This window comes from Carassius carassius, chromosome 17 (genome assembly GCF_963082965.1).
Source record: "Carassius carassius chromosome 17, fCarCar2.1, whole genome shotgun sequence".
Taxonomy (NCBI): Eukaryota; Metazoa; Chordata; class Actinopteri; order Cypriniformes; family Cyprinidae; genus Carassius; species Carassius carassius.
Window position 1 is genome coordinate 2757143 of NC_081771.1, and position 20144 is coordinate 2777286.

At 39.2% G+C, this 20144-nt stretch overlaps 1 protein-coding gene across 1 annotated transcript; it reads left to right on the forward strand.

Moving 5' to 3' along the window:
• The first annotated feature begins 2709 nt into the window (after positions 1–2709).
• On the forward strand, positions 2710–6637 carry LOC132160445 (adenosine receptor A1-like). Its single transcript, XM_059570127.1, has 2 exons — positions 2710–3136; positions 5042–6637. Exons 1-2 carry the CDS (start codon positions 2751–2753, stop codon positions 5667–5669), a joined length of 1014 nt encoding a protein of 337 aa, XP_059426110.1. The 5' UTR covers positions 2710–2750; the 3' UTR covers positions 5670–6637.
• The last annotated feature ends 13507 nt before the right edge of the window (positions 6638–20144 follow it).

Genomic DNA, 20144 nt, shown 5'->3' on the forward strand with positions numbered 1-20144 from the left:
TCAAGACAGACGTAAACATATCATTACTGCTCTATGCATCATGCTTACCGCAAAAGTCCTATGGGGGGGGGGGGGGGCTAAAGCCTTTTGTGCTTTATACGTCGATCTCTCTTTAATTAGATGACAGCATACGTCCCCTTTATGGTTCTCTTGTCACTTGTCTCTGGAAAACTGCACAGACAGTTACGCATGATAAAGTCTCTACCAGAAGGTTTGCATGAGTGTTGCATAATGCATTAAGCAATAGCTATCTATTTTACATACTGTAAATTGTCCTTTGCATGCAAACAAAAATATAAGATCGAGATGCAATGCAATTATAACCAGCTTTGTAATAGTCGCTTAAAGATAAAAGCACTTCAAAACAAACGGTGCTTGATGAGTCACTCATCTTTAGTATGAACAATAGCAATGCAAATATCACTAATTATACTAAATCTAAAGTAGCGAATTTCCCTGGAAAGACATTTAGGTGTTTGCAACATCTTAATGGAATGAAATCTTGGCAAAGTGGAGTGGCTTTTCATTGCATTATGACACAGATGTGCACTTTGTTATGACTGAGCAATCAGAATCTTCCAACTTAGGGTTTTTTCCTGAGATGATGAAAAGCTGATAATTATATAAATATAAATATAATTTAATAATATAAATATAAATATATTGAAAAAAAATAAAAAAAATAATAAAACACTGACATGTAATTGACGTCAAAGGGCTGTGAAGTTACAAATGTGTTGTTAAAGTATTGAAATAAAATAAAATATGAAGTAAAATGGCTGTAAGTTAATGAATCTCCTTTTAAAATTCACCAGAATTAATGTATTTACCATGTTTTGTAACTTTAAATTAATGAGCACATAAGGATTTGAAGTATAACATAGATTCTCATAGGAAAGAAAAATCCCAAATGAGATGTCTTTAATGTCTCAGGTGTATCTTCTAGACAATAACAATATTAAAAGAAGACAAAATGAACTCTGAATGAACTTAAGTCTCCTGTTCTTAGATACTTTTCCCCTGAGAAGAAAAGACCCCAGTAAACCCCACACGTGTTTCCTCTAGAGATTCAGAAGAGTGCCATAATGCCATTATTTTAATATGAACTCAAACATTTCTCAACAAATTCTATCACAAATGATCTGATCTGGATCTACATCAATTGTATTATTATTATTCTCCAAAGAGTTTTTTTTTTTTTGGAAACCTCTACAACATTTAGTTGAAATCACAATGGATCTGTGAGTGAGAAAGTGAGAATTCCTCTGATCTCTGAAATGAAAATAAAAGTGCAATAAAATCTTCCCCTGTGTCAGATGAAATGATCATGGATCGCTAGTGCTTCCCTCATTACTGAGACAAATCCATTACCACACTACAGTGAACATTACTGAAAATTAATTTGATAGAAGATGATGTCTGATTTCCTGTGTGGAAATATTTGAATATCAAATTATGTGTCTCTCTATGCAGTGATGGAGGTGAGGCAGGAAACAGGACAAGCATGTGCCTGATTCAGAATTAAATCAAATTTTGGCTCCCTTTCAGTTCATAAATTAGATGTCTGGATGTTGAACAGGAATTTGAACTGGAATGACAGGAAAAGGAATTTACTGAGCTGAAATAAGATATTTCAACAAAATGGGCAAAACCAGATCACTTTCTACGTGTCTGTTAAAGGTTTCAATGTTATGAAACGACTTCATTTGACATCTCAATTGATTTTATTAATATATATGCACTACCTTTCAATAGTTTGGGGTCAGTAAGACTTTTATTTTTAAGGGAATCAATACTTTGATTTAAAAAGTAATGATACAGTAATAATAACAAAACATTTATAATATAATTTCTATAAATTAAATGCTTTTCTTTTGAATTTTCTATTGAAAAAGGTATGCATGTTTTCAACAGAAACATTTTTCTTAAGCAGCAAATCAGTATATTAGAATTATATCTGAAGGATCATGTGACACTGGAGTATTGATGCTGAAAATACAGCTTTGTGTCACAGGGATAAATTACATTTTTAAATATATTCAAAAAGATAAAAGCTATTATAAATTAGAATAATATTTTACAACATTACAGTGATATGAATGAAATAAATGTAGCCTGGGTGAATTTTCTTTTCTTTTTTTAAACTTTATATGTTTCTAAGTGGCATTAAACTGGAAATAAACACAGAAATAATAAGTAATCAAAATTAATATCAGTTCATTTCAAGAAACTAATAAATATGTGTATGAAAACACACTCTCAGCAGAGTTTTCTTCATTTAAATCAAATTACCATTCCGAATCCTATTTTCCACCGAATCAAATCCAAAAGCAGAACTTAAAAGTAGCACTAAGTGCCAATGGTGTTTTCAGGTTTGAGAAGTATGTGAACAGAGAGAAAGTGAGAGAGATACGGTGAGTGAGACGAGCAGTGGGAAAAGAAATAGTACTGCAGATAAATGAACCACCCCTCCCTTCCCAGCCAGCAGAGCCTACGCAACAGGAGAAGGAGAAGCAGGAGTTCTTCAAGATGAAGAGAACAAGACACACGGCCACTCAAAGTAACAACAGATCACATGGAGCTGCATTCTGAAGAAACTCTAAGTGCTTTTCATGGCTTTTACTAATAAGTCAGGACAGTTCCGCTACTATCTTTAGCCATAAATACTAAAAAAGAATATTGAGTAATAAAACGACATCACATACCAGCATTTGAGGACATCACAAGACTCTTATAGAAGACCCAGTGCCATGGTGGAGGAGGAACCACTGCTACAGATAGTGAAGATGTCAACAGTAACTGAAAGTTTGGAGAAGGTGGACCTGATTTACATCTCCATCGAGAGCACTATCGCTCTGGTGTCGGTGCTTGGGAACGTGCTGGTGGTCCTGGTGGTTTACATGAATCAGGCTCTCAGAGACCCCACTTTCTGTTTTATTGTCTCTCTGGCACTGGCCGATATCGCAGTTGGAGTTCTTGTCATTCCACTGGCAGTGGTCATCAGCTTGGGTCTCAACACACTGTTTTACACCTGCCTCTTCATCTCCTGCCTCCTCATCACTATCACCCAAAGCTCCATACTGTCCCTGCTGGCCATCGCCATCGACCGCTTCCTACGCGTCAAAATCCCCACCAGGTGAGTCTGAAACACTTAATAAAGATGAAATATTTTCCTTGTTTACTTACATTTACATTTAGTCATTTAGCAGATGCTTTTATCCAAAGCGACTTGCAAATGAGGACAATAGAAGCAGTCAAAATCAACAAAAGAGCAATGATACACAATGCTGTAACAAGTTTCAGTTAGCTTAATGCAGTATACATAGCAGGGTTTTTTTATTATATAATAAATAAAAAGGAATAAAGCAAGCTAGTGTTAGAGGCCTTTTTTGGCTTTTTGTTAATTGTATAATAAAAAGAAAACAGATAGATAGAATAGAAAAAGAATAGAGAAGCTAGTGTTCTTTTTTTAAAGAAAACAAGCAGTTGAAGGAATAGTGTAAAAGGGGCAGGTTTTTTTACTTGCATGTCATGTGACCATTGCAAATGTGGTATTAAATTATTGAAATATAAAAATTTAGATTTTGTGTACATTTTTGGGTCCTTCTTTTAAATAAACCACCAAATTTAGTTCACATTGAAAACATTTTACAGCTAACATATACAACATATTAATTCTCACAGGAAAGAAAAATAAATTTTATGACAAATTTTATGTTAGTTTTACTGACTCATTTTTGGTGCATAAAAACACATTTCACCAACTTAGTTGCAATGAAATGACTGTTAAAATGTAATGTTTGTTCACCAAACCATCAAATTAGAATATATATATATAAGTTGCATTTGTCATGTAGCTATTACGCTTTAATATTAATGCATGCTTTGTTTTAGCATATTTCTTGTCTAGACAGCAGGACTGCAATATATCTTTTGCTTTCTTTAATGCAAATCAATGGGCTAGTGTAATGCAAGGCTTTTAGCTAAATTAAACCTCTGGTGTCTGTCAAAGGGAATGATGTTCAATGGTCTGAAAGTATTTTGGCAGCATCCCTAACCACTCATTTGCTTGATGTTTGAAGGCATGTGACTTAAACTGCTTATGTAACACATTTGTGGCGAATGGTGAATTGAATATATTAAAATATATTAAAATACATAATTTATATCTTATAAATAAAGAGGTTTAGAAAATTTATTTGTACTGCCTAAGGCACGTGCAACTCATTGTCATTTCATCTAAAATAAAATTAATCCTTTAATATTAATTTGGACAAACAAAAAAAAAATTCTGTGGGATGATAAAACGTTGGAAAAATATCCCACAGTCTAAATCTGGAAAGAGAATATCATAGAGATTTGTGAGCAGCTACCAATACACTTTTGCAACCACCTAGCAATGCAGTAAACCCATTTAAAAGCCCTTAGCAAATACATACCAGTCACCAACATTTACATTACATTTTACATTTATGAACATTACTAACAAAAGGGACTAAGGGGAATCAAAGACTTTAGATATACAAAGACAGAGATGCAATGCGCAATATGGTGGAAAAAGTCCCGTCTTCTAAATAAAAGAGACAATCAGCAATTGATAAAGTTAGGAGATCCAGTTGTAATAGAAATAGTGAATGTTTTGAGGAATACACCATCCCATTCAGGCATAGTAAAAGATTTAGCTGCTTAGGACTACAGTAGCCTACTTGTTTAAAAAAAGGGATAGGTCACCCAAAAATGACAATTCTGTCATCATATATTCGCCCTCAAGTTGTTCCAAACCTCCATGAGTTTCTTTCTTCTGTTGAACACAAAAGAAGATATTTTGTAAAATGTTGGTAACCATTGAGTTCCATGGTATTTTTTCCAAACTATGGAAGTCATTGGCTACTGTCAACTGTTTGGGTGAACTGAGACAATTCGAAATGTGCTAATGCTAACATTAGAAGTGTGCATTGTATAGAACACCGGCAATATCATTAGTGGTTATGATTGTATTTAAAAAGTAATTTATGTCATTGCTTTTGCATTGTTTTGACAGGTACAACATCATTGTAACACAGAGGCGGGCATGGGTAGCCGTGGGTTTGTGCTGGCTCATCTCGTTTCTGACTGGTTTAGTGCCGATGGCCGGCTGGCACCCCAGCCCACCCGAAAATGTCAGCACGACGCCCATCAAATGCCAATTCACCAAAGTCATGCGCATGGATTACATGGTCTACTTCAACTTCTTCGTTTGGGTGGTGGTGCCCCTGATCATCATGACCGGACTGTATGCAGAGATCTTTCGCGTGATCTGCCGCCAACTCAACCGTCGAGCCGAGGCCACCTGCGACTCGAGCAAATACTACCGCAAAGAGCTGAAACTTGCGAAGTCGTTAGCGCTAGTTCTGTTTCTGTTTGCACTTTGCTGGCTGCCACTACATATTATGAACTGTATTGTGTTTTATTGCCCGACATGCAACGTGCCCAAGAGTGCTGTTTACGTGGGTATCTTTATGTCACACGTCAACTCTGCACTCAACCCGCTGGTGTACGCTTTCCGCATCCAGCGCTTCTATGATACACTGATTCATATCATCCAGCGATTTGTCCTTTGTAAAACTACATCAGCCATCCTGAGCCAGCATAGTCCTGGACCGATCACAGAGAAAACCCAAGTTCAGTAGCAACTGAGACTAAGGGGGAATGAAAGTATTTAAATATACAATGATGGAGATGCAATGCGCAATATGGCAGAATAAGCCCCGCCTACTACATAAAAGAGCCAATAGGCAATTAGTAAAGTCACAGCTGCTATTAGGAGCTCCAGTTGAAATAGAAACAGTTTTTTGAGAGGTGCACTTAGGACTGTATATGTGCATTGGCTGGTTTAGCATGAATTTGTAACATTATTTGAGATTAAGAGACCACATTTATGGGACCGTTTATGTTAGATTTGAGATTTCCACATTCAAGTTCTCTTTTCAGACTTGGTCTTGGATGCCTGAAATAGCTGCCCAGAGGTGTTGCAAAAATGGAACAGACTTTTACACACTGTCTGGGACTGTTGCAACTGACTGGCTGAGAGAACTATGCAAATCAGGAAACAACACAAACATACCCAAAAGTAGTGCAGAAGATTCATGCAACACATTTCTCCATTTTCCATTCTGGTTCTGCACTCTACATTGTGAAGGATGCAGCGAACTACGCCAATCTGGCATTACTGCAGTCCATGCACCTGAATCAGCTCTTTAAAATGCAGAAAGAGCACGTCTATACTGTGTGTCTGGAAATATGCCTGGTTATAATGCACTTTTCCATCATTTGATGAATTACTGCTGCCACGATGTCTGGAAAATATACACAAACATCGCTTTTCCAGCGTAAATGCGTCAAGAAAATAGCAGGTTTTGTGAACATTCAATAATAGGTTTTATTTGCATAGCAAGGAGTTCTGTTTGCACAGGACAGAATGACAATGACTAAAATTAAATATTCAAAGCGCAATGCTATACCACACCTGTTTAAGTTGGAATATGGTCAATATGATGTTTGTTGTTTAGTTTTTTGTGCTGAAATACTGAATGTAAAAGCAGTGTAACTGTTGAATTTACTACTGTTAGATCAACTATGGATAGATACTATAGATCCTAAAAACTCTAAATATAATATTTTGTAGGCTGATGTGGCAAAGAATGAATACTGGATGATTTGTTACACTTCTGAAATGCACACCAAGCAACTAGTTAAAAGAGTAAAATGGGACAATTTAACAGAAATGAACAGAACCAATTTACCAGCAGAACAAACCAATATTTGTTACAGTCCTAATGCTTTAGGTTTCAATTTTCCACCAAAGAACAAAACAATATTCCTTACAGTAAGTTTTTCAGCTCATGGCTTGGATTTGGTTGCACATAAATCTCATTCATGTTATGCATTTCTACACCACAAGAAAACACTGGACATTGTTTATTTATAGGTTGTGAGTGTAATTTCTTTAATAAAAAAATAATATCATGAAGTAAAGATTTTGCATTTATTAAAAATGCTGTATGTTATTTTGACTGAACCAAAGCATAAAATGCTATGAAACATTTGCAGCTATTTAAGAAACATGCTATGTTCACATAATTGTTTCTCCAAGAAAAAAACAAAAAACAGAACAATGCTACATCCAGTTATCCTACTTTGAAAATGTGTGTTTTGTGTCAGAATGTCTGTTTTTGTTTTGGTCTGTGTGACTCCACCCACTGTCAGTTTAACCAATAGTATTTGGACACACTTGCCAGACAGTGGAAAACACAGCGCATTGCAGCCATGGAAGCCAACAAATGAACTAGATCAGAGATTGCAGATTCTATCTGACCTAAAAAGCCTCAAAATCTAACAAAAAATATGACCAGAGGTCATTGTGGATTAATCAACTCATAAGCTTACAGCGCAAGACTCATCGCCTTTCTTTGTTAATTGTGCTTGTTCCTCTTGCGTGTCCTCAATCTGGTCTGAGGAGGATGAAAACAGAAACAACATTTTGAATATGGACTGCTGTACTAATTTAAACCACTAGCAACCACAAATATATACTCCAACTTTAATTAATAGAAATGTATAATTTCAAATACCTTTTTAAAAATGCAGACAGTGAAGTCTTCAGGAGACCTGTTTGAAAATAATCATGACTGCAGAAATTACACACACAAATCAGTAAGCATCTACCTAGCAACAACCTGATAACTTAACCGATGTATCGGTTTTGATTAATCGGCACCAATAGTTGATTGCTGGAACTATCTGCAAAAATCCATGCCAATAGTTTTTCCGGTTTCCGTTTACTTCCCATTGAATCCATTGCCGGAGCGGCTGAGAATGGTCCGCTGCCATTATACAGTGTGGCCTCTAGAGGCAGAAATCACTGACAGCACGTGTTGTTTGTTTTGGCACGTGAGGCTGCGTGTTTTTCTTTTAAAAACAATCGGTTGATTATTCCGTATCGACCAGAATGGACCAACCTAACTATAGGTATCTGTAAAATCCACTAATGGTCAACCTCTATCAAGAATATCTTAAAGGGTACATAACCAGGGGTTAAAGTGGGCCGGAACGATAAATTAATAAATAAATTGATGAATTAATATCAATGATAGAGCGATGGTAGACTATAGTTAAAAAAAATGTTGCGTGTAGACTGTCAAATTGCAGCCAGCCTGATGCTTCTGATCTGAAGGAGTCTTTACGCATCAAGTATGTTATGTTCTAAATCACGGTTCTCCTGTCTGATTTGAGGGGATCGCCGGTTTAACGCAAGTTGTGGTGTTTACAGTTGCTGTTCTAGCCATAGCTAGTGGATGTTGCAGTGGAATTAAAAGTCTAACGTGATGTAACTTAGGCTAATGTCTTATTTCCATAATTTAGACAGGGCAACAAACACAAGTTAAAGAACGAGCAGGGCTCCGAGTTAGACTATTATTTGCAGGGCGGTATGGCTCTGTTCATCAGCTAGTCAATGAGGACTTCACCAAGGATATTTCCATAAACAAAAACTGAAACTAAGACTTAAACTATTGGTCAAATTATTTTTTAGTAAACTGGAATAAAATAAAAAAATCACAATAAATGAAAAAATAAGTTACTGAAATGAGGTATGAATCAGCAAAAATCAATAAACATTTATGTTATTAGTAAGCTCTTTACTGTGGCTGTTTAGAGAAATGCCTGTTCACGCGTGAAGTTGCTGAGGCGATTAGTGACGTGACGTGACATACAGCCAAGTATGGTGACCCATACTCGGAATTCGTGCTCTGCTTTTTACCCATCCAAAGTGCACACACACAGAGCAGTGAACACACACACTGTGAACACACACCCGGAGCAGTGGGCAACCATTTATGCTGCGGCGCCCGGGGAGCAGTTGGGGGTTTGGTGCCTTGCTCAAGGGCACCTAAGTCATGGTATTGAAGGTGGAGAGAGAACTGTACATGCACTCCCCCCACCCACAATTCCTGCCGGCCCGAGACTCGAACTCACGACCCTTCGATTGCGAGTCCAACTCTCTAACCCACAACTTCCCCGCTCAATGAATGATTAACCGCTCAATGAAGGACCGTAACCTTGAAGCACATCGCTAACGTTGTAATTCCTGAGTGGCTGATCATAAAGGATGGGTCTGTGGCAGTGAAATGAAAAATAACACGGGTTATGAGAAATAAGTTGAACTTTAGAGTGCTTGATTTTTAGTTTCTTGCACGAGACGTGGGTGCAACAGCAAAATAAATCCGTCAAACACAAAAAAAAAACTTTATTGTAGCCTACTAACGTTACTACTGTATGTCTGAGATGTCATATTTTCACGAAGGTTGGTAGGCTGAAATGTGCTGTTATTATCTTTGTTTTTTACAAAACATTGCTAATAACATTATCATCCATGTGGAGAGACATTTCCCCACAATGTAGAGAATACCAGAACAACACACACACGCACGCATACACAAACAGACACACACACACACACACACACGATTTCATCTTTAATATGAATTAGTTTGTCTGGATTTTTCATAGTTTTAACTTGTATACTTTTAAGTTGCATTTATTTGTTTAGTTTTTTTGTTCAGTCTCAAACCATTATTTTATTTTTATTATTAAGATGTCTGCATAAGAGTTAACTAATCAGTGCAAAAAATTTAACTTTGATGAAATTAAATGTCTTGCTTTGGTCTTCACTGGAAATGTTCTGTTTGCTCTGCTAAACTATAATTACTAATAAAATAATATAATATAATTACTAAAACTAAATAAAATAAAATAAAAACTATATAGAAATGTGTTTGCAAAAAGAAAAAAAATTAACTAAAACTAACAAAACCATTGATGAAACTGAAATGGGTGTTCAAAGGAAGAGCACACAGCCTGTCCACAAAGGAAACCAGTGCAAATCAAGTCACAGAACCAGTCGATATGGGAGCAATTTTGAGTGATGTGAGAATACCCACAATATTTTGGACCATCATACATTGTTGTTTGTTGTTGTTATTGTTTCTTATGTTTTATGATGCAACAAAACTTTTGATTCTGCATTTTGATTTTGGTCTATCTAGGTTGTGATTTATTGCTGTTATAGTTGTCTTCAGCAATTTTGGTGTGTTAAATTTGATTCAGTTTTGGACTTCCCATTTTTATGTTTAAATTTACATAGTGATAAACAAGGTTGTGTTCCATATTGTGGTGTTTTTATGGACAAAAATAAAACCATTAAAATATCTAGTAAATAAGTATTGTGATACTTGGTGCCACAGTGACACTCTTGTCCCAAAAAATATTTCTATACCCTATACTCAATATGTTGTCCCACGGCGAGTAATTTTTCCATGTTGCACCTACACAAAATTTGAGGGTTACCCCACCTGCCAAATCCCACTTTAACCACTGTACATAACATATACAGTTTCACCCAATGTCATGTTAAGCAGCTTTCCGATTCTTTCCGGAAAAAGCTGAACTCCTGGAGGCGTGCTGTGAGCGGAGCTATAATACTGACGTTTCGTGTTGTTTCCCTTAACATATATTCACTTATGTGCTGATTTTCAACAAAATACAGAAATCTGATGCTATTGTACTTACATGAATGGGGTATTTTATCACAGAGACGGCTCCATGTTTTAAAAGCAAACGATGTGCAAAACCAGCATCGACTTGGGCCTTGTTTATAAAACATTTATCACTCAAATGAACAGAACACACAAAGGCACTTGATACACTCCGCTGCTGCCCCGGAAAAACAAACTGCATCCACTGTTCATGTAACGCTGGGTTCTTGGTAGTGTTGTCACAGTACCAAAATTTCAGTATTCGGTACCGATACCAGTGAAAATCCACGGTTCTCGGTACCAATTTCGGTACCAAAGCAAAACACAAAAATATGCTAATTAAAAAAAACTTTTTATCACTACAAATAAAACCAATGCCATTTTTTATACTTATTTACAATTGTATAAAGTTTTTCTACAAGTAGGCTAATATAATTATGAAAAACAGTAAACAAGGTTCACCAAAGTTTAATTTGTCTTTTAATTTATGAAATTTAAACACATTTTATTTTTTGGTAAATAAATGGGATTTGCTATTAAATTTAAAACATGGAAGAATATTGTATGATTTATTTCTTTAAAAAATAAAGTTTTATTAATTTTTTCAACAGTAGTAGCAGTATCACATACATTTGACTAAATAATAGTAATATTTCAAGCACAATATCTTTATGTAAAAATGAACTTTTAATGAATGCATATTTGTCATTTTAACTGCACTTAAGACTGGTGGTGATGCTTAAGATATTTTTGGTCATTGAGGGTTTCTGTAATAAAAAAAAACATAGTAATAGATCATATTAATTATTATTAAAAGATAATACTACAACTAATTCTACTACCATACTAACAATATACAATGCACTATGGATTGATGAGCTGCTGGGTTCATGAATATTAATCACGTTGTCTGCGTTCGGTCGAATTGATTTGCTGAAATCAAAACAGAGACGGTAATAAATAGGCGCCAGCCAATGAAATTGCCATTTGTGCATTAGCCCCGCCCACTACCAGAGAAACCGGCTTATCTTCAGCTTGTTCTAAAAAGCTGAATAATTCTAAATAAACTCCATTATTTTGACAGGAGAAGACAACACAGAATATAGTTAACATGTAGCGCGTCGATTTAGCGTGGTAAGACTCTCTCTTGAAAAAAGCTCTTTTGGCTCAGCTCCCAAAGAAGAGCCGGCTCTTTCGACTCCTGAATGGCTCTTAATTTAGGATTTTTTGTAGGCCTTTATTTTACCATAACTTTGCAAAAATTATTTGTTTGTGTGTTGAAAACCCTTTCATGTGCAGTGTTTTTATGAGAATCCTTATAATTGCCTAATTTTGGGCATTTATTTGGTAACAAAACCATTATTTTGTTTAATATTTTAATCAAACATTTTATTGCACAAATTAACAACAAAACAGCAAATAAATCCAAAGAACTAGAACCAAACTCAAGCAAACAGTATTAATGTCCTCAGTGAAGATTGGCATTCAAAAAAATCAGATGCCTCAGCTTTGATGGACTGATCCTAATTCTTCTTTCTGTGATTATCTGCCCTGTTTTTGAGAAGATTCTCTCTGAAAGAACCGATGTTGCCATAATACACAGTCTCCCCCCATTAACTTTGTTACGAATCGTTAACTTGCAGTGGAGTGCCGCTTCACTTTATCCCCTTCTCTGTTTTTACATAATGGTATGATCCCATATACTCACATCTGATTGGCTGCGATGCGATTGCTGACCAATCAAAACAAAGTTCTGCCTTGAGGTAAGCAGCGAAAGGAAAAAAACTGGGAGCCGGCTCTCACTCGATGCGAGCCGGCTCTTCTGATTCACTACAAAGCATCGGCTCTCAGAGACGCATCTTTTGCGCATGACCCCCATCACTACCTCACACAGAGTTTACCGTTCGGCATAAACAGGTGCGCTGTGCGTCCAGTGAGATGAACTGAAATAATAAACTTTCTATATAGACATTTCTATATTTTACTATATAAAATAGTAAACTTTCCCCACATCCAAAAATGCACTTGTTTGGAGGCATTCTCGAACAAATCCTATGCAACGCTGGCGACGATTTTGAGGCGCGTTGATGTGCGCGGTCTCGCTCTCCTCTATGTGTGTGCACGGGAGTGCTTTTCCAGGAGAAATGCTCATATAAGGAGTTCCATTCTCGTCTACGTCATTAGATCCACGATCGAAAAAAAACAGCCGAAATTTGTATCGATCCGGAAGTAAAATTTTCGGCACAGAAATTCTCAGTCATTCTTCTAAATTATTTTTTTAAACTTTGGCCATGTTTAGCATGAGAATCCATCTCTTTAACACTGTGAGCAACTCTGAATACACGAAACACAATTGTACCCCCCCCCCCCCCTTTAAAAGAGACTTTGCCTCTATTCATAACTGCATAGAAAATTCAATAAAGCACAGCCTGAACTTTAAAGGTAGATACTGTATTGTAATGATTACGATTCAATTGATGGTGTGACGGTGTTACGGACAAACACTGAAGGAACGATGTCTGTGAGTACACCTGTGGACAATGAACAATTTTGGGAGGCTTTTAAATGCGGGGGAGGGGAAAGGTGAGGACGCGCTGTTGCCTAATAATGAACTGTGAAAGAGACTGAGACGCTGTGTTTGTTAAGCCTGCCGGGTTCACAAAAGCAAGGGATCCGTTGCGTTCGTGGTTGGCTAGCACCACCGGCATGAAGAAAACCGGGGTCCCACTTATTGGCCCGGAGGTAGACAGTGGGGGGCGGAAACTTAGATAGATAGGGAAGCGAGTGTAGGTGGACTTGGCAGGCTGTTGGAAAGAAACCTTCTCAGCATTTCCGCGGAGGGGAAGGTTGAGTCCTCACAGTGACGGCAGGGTGTCGTCGGATGTGGACAGGGAAGTCCCAAGTTATTTTATTATTACAGAGTTGTGTGGGTTGTTTTTGTACTCAGTCATTTGTGATTACTGTCCTCCTGAATTTTGGTGATTGCCTGTGCTGGTTATTACACATAGAGCATGTGATTTAGGTTTGGAGTTTCTAATTAAGTGGGCTGTGTATGAGATTTCACCTAATTTATTGTTTGCTGTGAATTTGGAATGAGTACTTGGGTTCTCTTTTAAATGTGTGTCACAGTTTAATAGAATATGACCAGTGTATGTAATCGGGATATTTAAGTGAGACAGCCAAATGGCTGCTGTTGTTAATAAAAAGTGCATTCTTTGATAAATCTTGGTCTTGAGTGTGTTTTGAGTGCTCCTCCCGGACCAGACCGGGTTGAGGTTAAAGTTGGTGGCAGAATAGGTGTTAGTCCACATTACCAGTGGCCCCTAGTGGTGGCAAAATATTTTACACTGGTGGCAGCGGTGGGATTGTATTGTAATATATCCATCCCTTTTTTTTTGGGTGGTAAATTGTTAAAATGGAGCACACTGAAAATGCACACTCTAGTCAAGAGTTTTCTCCAACAACAGCTAGGAGCATGACTGCTACTTCTAATAGCATAGTTAATCGTCCCGTGTTCATGCCAGAGACATTTACAGGTAGCACCCGTGACTGGTCTGATTGGTCCCAGCAATTTGAAATGGCTGCGGAGGTGAATAATTGGAATTGGGATCTAAAATTGAAGTTTGTCACTTTTGTTGTCTGGCAGAGCGAGAGATGTATTCTGTGGTTTGACAATAGAAGATCGTAGTAATTACGCCAAATTAAAAGAAGCGCTGAGCAAGTGTTTTGATCCTTGTGAAAGTGAGGATTGGAATCGTGCAAGTCTGTCCGCTAGGCGACGATTACCTGGGGAAAGTGCACGTGAGTTCGGTAATGCTTTAAGGCGATTAGTAGCCAAATCTTATCCAGTGGCTAACTGTGATACGCAAGATTTACTAGCATGTGAGCAATTTATTGCATATGTTGGAACCGGCAAACTGCGAATACAGCTCCGTAGTGCTAGACCAGCTACATTAGAGGCAGCTATAACTTTGGCTTCTGAATTGGAGCTTATTCGAGAGTTAGAGCGTAGTCAGATTACACCTGAAATGAAGGTGCGTGGAGTGTCTAATAACAATCCTAATGATACTCAAATGGCTATATTGCTTGAAACGGTAGAGAGTTTGCGCCAGGAAGTTAGAACTTTACAGGTTACTGTTAAAAATCTTACTAAGACTCAAGTCAATAATGCCTCTTCTTTTAGGGCTCCTTCCCATTCTGAATTACAGTGTTTTAGTCGGGGCCAGAAGGGACGTGGGGATGTATGTTGGGAGTGTGGTTGTGATCGCCATTTGAGAAAAGCATGTCCTTATGTACAGGGAAAATAGAGGGGGCGAGTAAAGAGGGCCAAATGCTCGTCCCCCTCCCTGATTATACGACTGGCCTACAAATTAGTGTTTCTTGTAGTGAACAGGGTGTTGGTGTGTTTCTATCAGCTAGAGTGGGAGGTACAGCCTGTGTTTTGTTGTTAGATACAGGTGCTCAGGTGTCTGTAGTGTCTAAAGAATTTTGGAAAACGGCAACAAATGGGGGTTCTGAATTGGTCCCCTATGTAGGGAAGGTGTCTGTAGCTGATGGGGGACAGATGAATATTGTAGGAAAATGGTCAACTGTGTGTCAGATTGAGGCGTTGGCTTTGGCCACGGACTTCTTAGTGGCTGACATACCCTTGCAGGAGATAATTTTGGGCACAGACTTCTTGAAGAAGTTTGGGGCCGTGATTGACTTAAATACAAGAAGTTGTACCTTAATGGGGAAGAGCCTACCCCTACAACTGGGTAATGTGAACAACAAGACCAGGACTGTATCTGTAAGGCAGGATGTGATTGTGCCCCCAAGAACTGAGGTTATTATTCCTGGTAGTGTTGAAGGAGTGGAGCAAGAGTGGTTGGAAGGAATGCTGGAACCTTCGGATAGATTAGTTACTGAAGTTCTGGTGGCTCGGGTGTTATGTAGAGTGGAATGTTGCCACTAAGGGTTATTAATGTGACCAGTGAGGAACTTATCCCAAGAAAAGGGATGACTATTGGAACTTTGTGTACCGATGTTCAGATAGGGGATAGTGCAGTCAATTCTCTGGGTTCACTGAAAGATTTAGTAGAGCAGCCATGGAGCGCTGAAGTTTTGCTACAAAATCTGGGGCTGAATGATAGAGGCCTGGAACCAACACAGTTACAAGCTGTTCAAGAATTATTGAATAATTATCTTCCTGTTTTTAGACAAAGTGACATGGATTTAGGGCCGACCCATAGGACTCTACATCAGATTGACACTGGGGATGCAAAGCCCATTAAATTGGCTCCTCGTCGGGTACCACTTCATTTGCAGCAGGAGGTGGCAGATCATGTGAAGCAGATGCAGGAAGGGGGTACCATACGACCATCCTGTAGTCCTTGGGCTGCTCCTGTTGTTCCGGTGAGAAAGAAAGATGGGTCATTGAGGTTCTGTGTCGATTATTGGAAGTTAAATGATGTTACTAGAAAGGATGCATATCCTCTTCCACGTATTGACGATGCATTAGATAGCCTAACTCATGCACAGTGGTTTTCTACCTTAGATTTAGCTAGTGGCTACTGGCAGGTCGAAGTGGACCCTATAGATCGCCCTAAAACTGCCTTTATAACAAGACAGGGGCTTTTTGAATTTAATGTTCTTTCTTTTGGACTGTCCAATAGTCCAAGTACATTCCAAAGACTTATGGACTTGATTTTGGCCGATTTGCAGTGGTCCACGTGTTTAGTCTACTTGGATGACATTATAGTCTTCGGGAAAGAATTTGGGGAACATCTTTAGCGGTTAGGTCAAGTATTGTCCAAATTGCAGGCTGCCAATCTTAAAGTGAAACCATCTTAGTGCAATCTGTTCGCTACCAAAGTGCAATACCTTGGTCACGTTATTTCGGCTGAGGGAGTTATGGCCGATCCCAGTAAAGTGGAAGCTGTACAATAATGGCCAATCCCTAAAAATCAGACTGAGGTACGAAGCTTTTTGGGCTTAACCTCATATTATAGGCGATTTGTAAGGGGTTTTGCTGAGTTGGCTAGACCATTGCATCGGCTTACAGAAAAGGGGAGGCGATTTCAGTGGGAAAATGGTTGCCAGGTTGCTTTTGAGAAGTTGAAAGCATGTCTTACTACTGCTCCAGTTTTAGCCTATCCAGACCCGCAGCGTTCGTTTATTCTGGATACAGATGCCAGTGACGTGGGGATTGGGGCTGTTTTGTCACAGGAAGTTGATGGTTTAGAGCAAGTGGTGGCATATGCAAGTAGAACCCTGAGTAAACAAGAACGTAAATACGCCACTACCAAGAAAGAACTTCTTAGTCTGGTTACTTTTACCAAGTACTTCAAACATTTTCTACTAGGGAAAGAGTTTTTGCTGCGAACGGACCATAATTCTCTTCGTTGGTTGCATAATTTCCAGGGCCTGGAAGGCCAGTTGGCACGGTGGTTGGAACAGCTAGCTGTTTTCCAATATAAAATTGTTCACCGACCAGGTAAAGAGCACATTAATGCTGATGCGCTATCAAGATTACCTGCTTATTCTGGGGAGGTTGTGGCTAGCTCTGTTAGCTATGTAGAAGTTGAACCTGCACCTCAGGGTGGTGTTCTGGAACAGGGAGAGATACTGAATTATGAAATAGGGGAGGTGGAAGGAGGACCGAATGAGTTGACCAGAGCCCAGCACAGTGACTCAGAGTTGAGTTTGATACTAAAACTGAAGAGCCAGAAAGGTAATAGACAGGAGATAGTGAATGCTTACCCATCCCTTAAAAAGTATGCCTCGGTCTGGGAGCAGATAGAGGTTCAGGGGCAGAGGTTGGTGAGGGTGTTGCCTCCAAAAGTTGGTCTGAGCGCAAAGACTCAAGTTATTGTTCCACGGTCTATGGTACCAGAAATGTTTAGGTTATTGCATAATATTACAACTGGAGCCCATTTGGGAGTGCAAAAGCTACAAGAAAAGGTGAGGGATCGTTTTTATTGGCCGGGATGGTATAAGGATGTGAAACGATGGTGTCAGGAATGTCCTGAATGCGCGGTCCATAAGGAAATCGGTCCGGTTCCTCGGGCCCCACTTATTCCTTCTGTAACGTCTCGTCCTTATGAACGAGTGGCACTCGACATATTAGGGCCTCTTCCTGGGACCCTCCTCAGAAATAAATACGTGTTGGTGGTGGGGGACTATTTTTCAAAATGGACCGAAGCATACCCCCTCCCAAATCAAGAGGCAAAGACCGTAGCTAGAGTTCTGGTAGAAGAGTGGGTGTGTCGTTATGGAACCCCTAGAAGCCTGCATTCCGACCAAGGTCGAAACTTTGAATCCAATTTGTTTGGTGAATTGTGTCGGTTGCTAGGCATTAATAAGACCAGGACAACTCCATATCAACCTCAGTCAGATGGAATGATTGAGAGGTTTAATCGTACATTGCTGTCTATGTTGTCTTTTTATATTAATGACAATCAACAGAATTGGGATGTCCTTTTGCCTTATGTGATGATGGCCTATAGAAGTAGCGTTCATTCCAGTACTGGCTTTACCCCATATAAAGTGTTATTTGGTCAGGAGATGGTTTTACCGATTGACATCATGATGGATGTAGATGGACAAGAGCGATTTGCAACTGTGAATGAGTATGTGAAGGGGGTAGCTGAAAGTCTTGCCACAGTAGTGGGGGCAGTGAAAAGTCATCAGGCTAGAGCCTCAGAACATCAAAAGCGGTATTTTGACTTTAAGGCCAAGTTTCAGTATTATTCAGTGGGGGAGTTGGTATGGTTAAAGAATAAGGCTAGGAAGAAAGGGGTGAGTCCAAAATTGCAGAAACTGTTTAAGGGCCCATATAGGGTTTTGGAAAGGGTTTCTGAAGTGTTGTATCAGATACAGCCAGAGGCTGGAGGTATAGATCAAGTGGTGCATTTTAATCAACTGAAACCTTATGTCTCTTCTATGGTTGCAGAGTCTACGGGTGGCCATACAACAGCCAAAGTTGACCATAAGACTACATCTGCCCCAATTAGGGGGAAGAAAGAAAGGGGTCCAAGCTTTGGGTCTAGCTGGGTGTTTCGACGATCACGGCCACCTGATTTGCCTGTTGCTGGTGGGGGTGTCCATTTATCAGCTTCTACCAGTGTCACCGAGGGGTTTCAGTCGGTTAGGCCACCTGCTGCTGCTGGAATACCTGTTTCACATTGGCTGCCGACTGCTATCAGCGACTCTCAAACATCGCAGCTTTCTGTTGAGGCTGAGGTGTCTTTGGATTCAGTGGAAGTTCCAGTTGTGGACCGTGGTTGCCCCCCGGTGTCTCCGGTCACAGTGAGAGAACCTCCCTTAACTGCTGGATCTACAGTTACTGAGGGGGCTGGCAAGAGCGATTTGTCTGTGGCTGGGGGGAAATTGCCTATGCCAGCTATATCTGCTACAGAGCGGAGTCGTCCCCTATGAACACGTAAACCCCCTGTGTGGTTCAAGGATTACAATGGATCTGTTTAAGGACTCGAGGACGAGTCCTATTTTTTCAAGAGGGGAAGTAGTGTAATAATTACGATTCTATTGATGGTGTGACATCATTGTTACGGACAAACACTGAAGGAACGATGTCTGTGAGTACACCTGTGGACAATGAACAATTTTGGGAGGCTTTTAAATGCGGGGGAGGGGAAAGGTGAGGACGCGCTGTTGCCTAATAATGAACTGTGAAAGAGACTGAGACGCTGTGTTTGTTAAGCCTGCTGGGTTCACAAAAGCAAGGGATCCGTTGCGTTCGTGGTTGGCTAGCACCACCGTCGTGAAGAAAACCGGGGTCTCACTTATTGGCCCTGGAGGTAGACAGTGGGGGGCGGAAACTTAGATAGATAGGGAAGCGAGTGTAGGTGGACTTGGCAGGCTGTTGGAAAGAAACCTTCTCAGCATTTCCGCGGAGGGGAAGGTTGAGTCCTCACAGTGACGGCAGGGTGTCGTCGGACGTGGACAGGGAAGTCCCAAGTTATTTTATTATTACAGAGTTGTGTGGGTTGTTTTTGTACTCAGTCATTTGTGATTACTGTCCTCCTGAATTTTGGTGATTGCCTGTGCTGGTTATTACACATAGAGCATGTGATTTAGGTTTGGAGTTTCTAATTAAGTGGGCTGTGTATGAGATTTCACCTAATTTATTGTTTGCTGTGAATTTGGAATGAGCACTTGGGTTCTCTTTTAAATGTGTGTCACAGTTTAATAGAATATGACCAGTGTATGTAATCGGGATATTTAAGTGAGACAATGCCAAATGGCTGCTGTTTTTAATAAAAAGTGCATTCTTTGATAAATCTTGGTCTTGAGTGTGTTTTGAGTGCTCCTCCCGGACCAGACCGGGTTGAGGTTAAAGGTCGTGGCAGAATAGGTGTTAGTCCGCATTACCAGTGGCCCCTAGTGGTGGCAAAATTTATTACAGTATATTTATAAAAGTAAAGAAACGATAAGAGTTTGCATTCAATATGACTTGGAATAAGAATTACTTTTCAAATTAATCAATAACAACGCCCCAAATTACCAAAAAACTGCTTGCAAACTAGGAAAGCATCAAAAATAATTTACACTTTTTTTTGGTTCTCAAGCTCA